The sequence below is a fragment of the Bison bison genome, unplaced genomic scaffold, assembly GCF_000754665.1.
Source record: "Bison bison bison isolate TAMUID 2011002044 unplaced genomic scaffold, Bison_UMD1.0 scf7180017864460, whole genome shotgun sequence".
Classification (NCBI taxonomy): domain Eukaryota; kingdom Metazoa; phylum Chordata; class Mammalia; order Artiodactyla; family Bovidae; genus Bison; species Bison bison.
Genome location: NW_011495022.1, coordinates 4654828 through 4663003, shown reverse-complemented (window position 1 = coordinate 4663003; position 8176 = coordinate 4654828). Strand labels below are relative to the sequence as shown.

The 8176-nt window shown below is 39.3% G+C and overlaps 1 protein-coding gene across 1 annotated transcript; it reads right to left on the bottom strand.

The window, feature by feature from the left end:
* Positions 1-4050: 4050 nt before the first annotated feature.
* LOC105002931 (securin-like) lies at positions 4051-4780 on the bottom strand. The gene has a single exon (XM_010859788.1). The coding sequence runs from the start codon at positions 4731-4733 to the stop codon at positions 4131-4133; it is 603 nt and encodes a 200-aa protein (XP_010858090.1). The 5' UTR covers positions 4734-4780; the 3' UTR covers positions 4051-4130.
* Between the last annotated feature and the right edge of the window lie 3396 nt (positions 4781-8176).

The window sequence follows — 8176 nt, the reverse complement described above, 5'->3', positions numbered from 1 at the left end:
AGTGAACTCCGGGAGTTGGTGATGGACAGGGAGGCCTGGCGTGCTGCGATTCATGTGGTCGCAGAGAGTCGGATACGACTGAGTAACTGAACTGAACTGAACTGAGCTGTTCTTTCTTGGCCTCTGTGACTTCCCTTATTCTGATGTTCCTCCTATCTCCACTCTGTGTCCTAAGCCTGGATATTCTTCACGGTTCAGGCTTCAGCTCTCAGTTCTTTTTCTTCTTCTTCTTCTCCCTGACCCTTTCCTTTTAAATAACTCTCTTCCTCTTTTATTACATTTCCTCTGTAAATTCCTTATATTACATTTATATTACATTATAAAGATTACATATCACACTTTATATTTGTATTACATTTAATATCTATATTTACATTTTATATTATTATGTAATTATTTTATATTTATTTATATTTACATTTTATATTTATTAGGTAATTATTTTATATTTATTATGTAATTATTATTATATTATATATATATTTATATTTACATTTTATATAATAAACACATTACATTTATATTACATTATATATATATTACATTATAAACATTTCTTTATATTACAATCATCATGCACATATAGATTAAAAAATCAGTCCATAATTATTTCTCTTAGCCTTAGTCCTGTACCTCAAAATGCCTCCAGAATATTTCCCTTGAATATTGTTCTACCACCTAAAATTCAACATGTTTCCCCACTTCTCTTCCTGTAATACAAGTCCCTTTCTATGTATATACACAAATAATAACCAGTTACAGACTATAAATTTAGAGAAAATCCCATTTTTAATAGCAATAAACAAGATTAAATACTCAGGAATAAACATAATAAGAAATGTGCATAACCTAGATGTGAAAAATTTAAAACACACCTGAAAGCCAAAAATGTAGACTTGAACAAATGGAAAGACATTCTCTGTTTCTGGATAGGATGACTCAACATTATAAAGATGTCAGCTCTCCTTAAATCAGTTTATAGATTTAATGCAATTCCAATAAAAATACCAACAAGCTTTTTTTTATGAAGCAATATAAGTTGATACTAAAGTTCATGTGGAAAAACAAACATGAAAGAATGTACAGGGTAACATTCCAAATTTATGAGAAAAGAAAGACATTGATGAAGATGAACTACTTGGTGGAAAAAGGAAGGAGATTTTAAGAAAATAAACATTTATCTGCTAACGTGTACAAAAGAAACATAGGAAGGATAAATCAGAAATAATGAGATACAAGGAGTGGATGAAAGTGAGTAGAGACAATGTGTACTATGAATGAGAGGAGCTGACATTTCTCTGTGACATCCTTTTATATTTCTGTGACTCGTATAACCATGGTAATGCTTGACAAGCTCGTCCCTTCCCAAAACAAATAATTGAAATAAGCCAAGACTTGGGGATAACCTCAAATAGAACATGAAGAGCAATAAGTGAAACTAAGTGTATTAAATGAAGAAAAGAACTAACCTAATTAATCTTGGAAAAATAGTTTTTTGGCTATAAACTATAATGCTTAAGCCAAAAGTCCTGCACAGAAATGTTGTACTCAACTTAGTGAATTTATTTCCCATGGGGATATGGTTTGCAATTCGGAAAGCACTTTATACGTGCACTGTGTCTGTGTGTATGGTAGTTGCTAGTCGTGTCCGACTGTTTGCAACCCCATGGACTGTAGCCAGCCAGGCTTGTCTGTCCATGGAAGTCTCCAGGCAAGAATACTGGAGTGGGTTGCCATGCTCTTCTCCAGGGATATATACACTATGATTGAACAAACAAGAAAATATATTGCAGATAATGAGAGCCAGACTTCTCCATGTCAGATAAGGATGTTATAAATAAGGAAAGTGGGGAATGGGGTGGGGGTTGGAGGAAACTTCCTGGTGGTCTGGTGGTTAAGACTCTGCACTTCCAGTACAGGGAGTGTGGATTTGATCCCTGGTTGGAGAGCTAAGAGCCCACATGCTGTGGGGCTTGGCCAAACAAATAAGGAAAGGGTGATAGGCTAAAATGAAATTTGGATTAAACTTGAAGGTATCCGTATGAACTCATGGTTTTATATATATATAATATATATATTTAATATATATACATATGCATTGTGAAAATAAAGGAAACCTTATTTTAAATGGTTGTGAGGGAGCTCTCATACACTATCATTTGCCATTCCTTGCAAGATGCCAACAAGAAGCTTGCTTTACACCTCAGCAGAAGGTGGAAAGACTTTTCTCTTTCCTAGCAACAGGCTAGCCAATGAGAAACCACCACCCCCAGCCAAGAAGAAGCTACCACCACCCTGAACTTCTGCTCTCCTCCAATAAACCTGTGTGGCAGACAACCCCTCCTAACCTCCTCCTTTGCACTGTAAAAGAAGATGGCCTCTACTGTGTTCTCTAGACTTGCCTATGGTTCTCCACGGTTTGCATGTCCTGAATGCAATTCCTCTGCTATTCCTTAATAAACTTGACTTTGTGGGCTAAATCACTAACCCTTTTGTTTTAAGGGTAGAATATATATATTTGCTGTTTGTTACTCTGTCGCTCAGTCATGTCCTACTCCAAAGAGTAGGACCCTATGGACTGCAGCATGCTGGGCTTCCCTGTCTGTCACCATCTCCATGCTCAAACTCATGTCCATTGAGTTGGTGATGCCATCCAACCATCTCATCCTTTGTCATCCCCTTCTCTTCCTGCCTTCAATCTTTCTCAGAATCAGAGTGTTTTCTAATGAGTCAGTTCTTTGCATCAGGTGGCCAAAGCATTGGAGCTTCAGCTTCAGCATCAGTCCTTCCAATGTATATTCAGGACTGACCTTTAGGATGGACTGGTTGGATCTCCTTGCAGTCCAAGGGACTCTCAAGAGTCTTCTCCAACACCACAGTTCAAAAGCATCAATTCTTCAGCACTCAGCTTTCTTCACAGTCCAACTCTCACATCCATACATGACCACTGGAAAAACCATAGCTTTGACTATATATATATATATATAAATTGTATATGGGCTTCCCTGGTGACTCAGACGGTAGAGTCCACCTGCAATGCAAGAGACCTGGGCTCTATCCCTGGGTTGGGAAGATCTGCTGGAGGAGGGCATGGAAACCACTCCAGTATTCTTGTCCGGAGAATCCCATGGACAGAGGAGCCTGGCAGGCTACAGTCCATGGGGTAGCAAAGAGTCAGACATGACTGAGTGACTAAGAACATAGCACATAGACTATATATATAGTGTCTCTCTCTCTCTCTCTCTCTCTATATATATATATATATAATAAAATGAATAGTTTTAGAAATAAATATAGGTGTGTGCCTGGAAAATCCCATGGGTGGAGGAGCCTGGTAGACTACAGTCCATGGGGTCGCTAAGAGTCAGACATGACTGAGCGACTTCACTTTCACTTTTCACTTTCATGCATTGGAGAAGGAAATGGCAACCCACTCCAGTGTTCTTGCCTGGAGAATCCCAGGGACGGGGGAGCCTGGTGGGCTGCCGTCTATGGGGTCGCACAGAGTTGGACATGACTGAAGCGACTTGGCAGCAGCAGCAGCAGCAGTATTACTATACACGTATTTTTATTTCCTACCTCTGTCCACCGAATGGGTCTGAAAGCAATAATGGCTCAGTAGTATTGGGCATACGTAGCAACCAGATGCTGGTTTCTAATTACCACTCCACTAAAAGGGATCAGGATTTCTTGGGAAATTATTGATTCTATGACTGGAGCAGGAAAAATGCAAAATGAGCCTGGAACGTCTAGCTCTCGAAAATAAGGAAATGTCCAAAAATTGATAGTAAGTGAAAGTGAAAGTCACTCAGTTGTGTCCGACGTACAGTCAGGGAATTCTCCAGGCCAGAAAACTGGAGTGGGTAGCCTTTCCCTTCTCTAGGGGATCTTCCCAACCCAGGGATTGAACCTAGATCTCCCACGTTGCAGGTGGATTCTTTACCAGCTAAGTCACAAGGGAAAAAATTGATAGAGGCATTTTGAAAAAAGACACAGGAATCAACTTGAAAGATTTACCAATAGCCAAGTCTGGGGAAATTTTTTTTTTTTTTAAACAAAGAATTGCTTTATTAATACAAACCATTAATACAACCATTAATACATAGCCAAACTATAAAGTGCTAAGAAATTTAAATATCTAAGTCACAGCAAACAGGTGGCAATTCAACATCCAGAGTAGACAGAATGCTTGAGGGAGACTGCAACAGATTAGACTCCCACAGCAGAGGAGGCATCTTCAGAGGCGAAGGGGGGCCCACGTGTAACAGCTGCTCAAGCTCCCTCTCCTCATCAAGGATCATGAGAGGCACTCCACTCAAGGGGAGGTGGGCGATCTGGTGCTCCTCAGGCAGGTCAAAACTCTCAAAATCTAATGGATTGAAGGGAAAGAATTTTTCTGGATAGGTGTCATCTGAGGCAGGAACCGAACTTTTTGCTTTAACAGTCTTCTCAGTAATCTTTTTGGTAGAGAAAGTTGTCTGTTTCTGTTTGAGCGGTCCATTCGTCTTAACTGATTTTTCTGTAGCTCTGTTGACAGTTCCCAAAGCCTTTCTTGCAGTTTTTGGTAAAGCTGGTGGAGCATCAAACATTTTGCCAACACGTGGTGTTGAAACCTGGGATCTCCCATCCAAAGCTTTGACTGAAGGCACAGACCCCAGCTTCAGCCCGTCCTTAGGAGCCACATGGATGCCTGGTTCTCCATTTTCCTTATCAACATAGATCAGAGTAGACATTCTGGATCAAGTTCGGAGTAACAGCCAAACTCTCGCAAGACCCTTCTCCAACGGACTCGCCAGACTCCCAAATCTGGGGAAATTTGAGCGACAAAACAAACAACGATAGCTTGAATTTTAGAATAAAATTAATATTCACAAATCTATACTGATAAAGATGAAAAATTGAGTAAGTAAAAGGAGAGAAAGCACAACTTTCTTTTTTTTCCCCAGAAAATGAAAATGTTTATTTCTTACTTTCTTTAAAAAAAATTTTTTTTAATTGAAGGATAATTGCTTTACAGAATTCTGTTGTTTTCTGTCAAACCTCAACCTGAATCAGCCATAGGTATACATATATTCCCTCCCTTTTGAACCTCCCTCCCATCTCCCTCCCCATCCCACCCCTTTAGGTTGACACAGAGTCCCTGTTTGAGTTTCTTAGCCATACAGCAAGTTCCCATTGGCTATCTATTTTACATAAGGTCACGTAAATTTCCATGTTACTCTCTTCATGCATCTCACCCCCTCCTCCCTGCTCCGCATGTCCACAAGTCTATGTCTGTTTCTCCACTGCTGCCCTGTAAGGAAATTCTTCAATACCATTTTCCTAGATCCCGTATATATGTGTTTGAATACGATATTTATCTTTCTCTTTCTGACTTACCACAGCTCTTTCCTGAAGTAGGATACCATTTACAAATGTGGGAGGGAAAATAAAACCAGAAAATCATTACTAGGCAAAGATCAAAGTAATAATTGTTGCAGGCAAGAACAATCAATAGATATCAAAAATAGAGACAGAATTTTGTAGAGTCTCAAAGTATCTTCCACAATGTACGTATTAATTGCAAAAACTGTAACTGTATAGTGGAGAAAACTCACAGATAGTATCTTAACCAAGTGATCAAACTGAAGATGACTAGTAATAAGATGTATTGATGTGTACCCCTGATATGATGCACTGAAAAAGACACAGCATCAGTTCTGGGCAATTCTTGCCAAAAACACATAACCTCAGTTTATCATGGAAATATCAGAGAAACTCAAATTGAGAGACATTCTACAAGATAACTGGTGAGTATTTTTCAAAAGTGTCAATGTCATGGAAGACAAAGAAACCAGAGAAGCTGGCACACACTGGAGGAGACTAGAGATATGACAACTAAATGCGGGTGAGATCCTGGACCAGAAAAAGGAGGTTAGTAGGAAAATTGGAGAAATTAGTATAGATCTGTAGATTAGCTAATGGTATTACATCACCGTGTTAATTTCTTGGTTTCAGTAATTTTATGATGTTTTATTTTACATTTACCAATGCACATACATTTTGCAAATATATAACATTTGCAAATATAATTTTGCATGTACATAAAATACAAAATTATCTTTTACCATAAGATATTAACATTAGAACTAAATTAACAATAGAAATGAATAGAGTCCCAGATGGTGCTAGTGGTAACGAACCCGCCTGAACCCGCCCGCAAGTGCAGGAGACATAAGAGATGCGGGTTCAGTCCCTGGGTCAAGAATATCCCCTGAAGGAAGGCATGGCAAAAAGTACGGACAAAACTAAATAGACGATCTCAGCAAAGTTCATGTGGGTTCATGTGAACGACTGGGCTAAATGGCAAAGAGAGAAATATTCAAAAAAACTTTGCAGAAAGAAAATGGAAAACACTGCCGTGATTGGGGAGAAGTGCTGCTTTCCAATATCAGTTGTTTTTATTCCTTTTGAGTTCCTGTGTTTTATTTCTGGAATACTGTTTTTAAAAAGGGGAAGCTGGTAAGATATCAAATGTTTTCTGCTGAAATTTGAACTGACCAACAGCTTAACATGGTTGCTTTTAATTTTGAAATGTTTTCACTTTATCTAGAAAGGAAAAATATAATGAATTCCTATGAAGAGAAGCACGTTGTGCCCCTAGGACTGTGAAGTTCAAGCATATGCCAAAATAAAATTGTTCATTACCCCTGCAAAAGCTATTCGATAAGCTTTAAGATTACTGAAGGTGCACTTTATACCAGCCTGGGTAGTTATTTTTTTTCAGACATCTAATTTCAGAAAGACATTTGATATCCTGGTAAGGGCATCATTTCACTTACCCTGAAGAGTTGTGGTAGCTATGGCAACGCAGCGACATAAAACATTTCTTAGGTAACATTTCTTGCCTATAACTTTGAATGGGTTTGGTCACTCATAATGCTTATTACACTGTGTTGAAATGGCTTGTTTGTTTGTCCATTGTCTCAGCTGGGTCCATCTCAATTAGGCTGTAATTCAGAGCAGACTCTGAATCTTGTTCACCATGGTATCTCCGTGATCTTCTTTAGGGCCTAACATTACAAAATAAGGTCCAATAATTACCTGATGAGTGGCTAAATCTCATGAATGAGTGACTAAATCTCACTCTGTAACAGAGATTCTGATTTGACAAAAAGGCAAAGGAGAATAGTGGTGGCCGTGTTGATTGACATAATCTTATAGATGCCAAATGTGTGTCAGAGGTGACCTATTTTTACACTGTGGGAACCTTTTTTCCAAAGTGTCTCCAACTGTTCAGGGGTCCTTTTAAATTGTCTGCTGTCTTAGGCCCCTCTCTTTACCAGTTGTTGGTGACACATGTGTTGTAGACACACTGGCTTCAGTCTCCTTAATCACCATCATCAACTCTTCAGCTTTGCTTAAGAATTATAAGGTAAAATGTGATAACTCAGGTAAAGTTTAAAATCAATGCCAAACCATCATCAAAAGCAAGAGTGTCTATAATTGGTCTACAAAGTTTGCTAGTTTTTCTCTGTTCAACATATAAATCAGTATTTGACAACAGGAGTCACACATTGAGATATGTCTTGCCCAGGTGTATACAGCATTGACCAAGGACACACAACCAAACAATAATGTATTTTGCATCTTCTCAATCCTTGTCTCCAAGCTATTTATCTGTGATTCCATTTTAATTTCAAGATTTTGGATCAATTTCACTATCATTATTTGGAATTCTTTATCAGGTAGATTCCCTATCTCTTCCTCTTTTGTTTGGTTTGGTGGGCATTTATCCTGTTCCTTTATCTGCTGGCTATTCCTCTGTCTCTTCATCTCGTTTAAATTGCTGAGTTTGGGGTGTCCTTTCTGTATTCTGGCAGTTTGTGGAGTTCTCTTTATTGTGGCTTTTCCTCGCTGTGTGTGAGTTTGTACAGGTGGCTTGTCAAGGTTTCCTGGTTAGGGAAGCTTATGTCGGTGTTCTGATGGGTGGAGCTGTATTTCTTCTCTTTGTTCAGTCGCGCTATGGGGAGGGAGGGAGGGATGCTGCAAACAAATGACACTGGCGTGCGCTCGCAGTGCCTCAGCCACACTGGGTCTGCCCCCGCTCACGGCGCGTGCAGCCTCCCTGCCCACACTGCTCAGGCTCTAGGTTGTTCCGCCGGGAACAATCCGAGGCTGGCCCTGGGTTGCATGC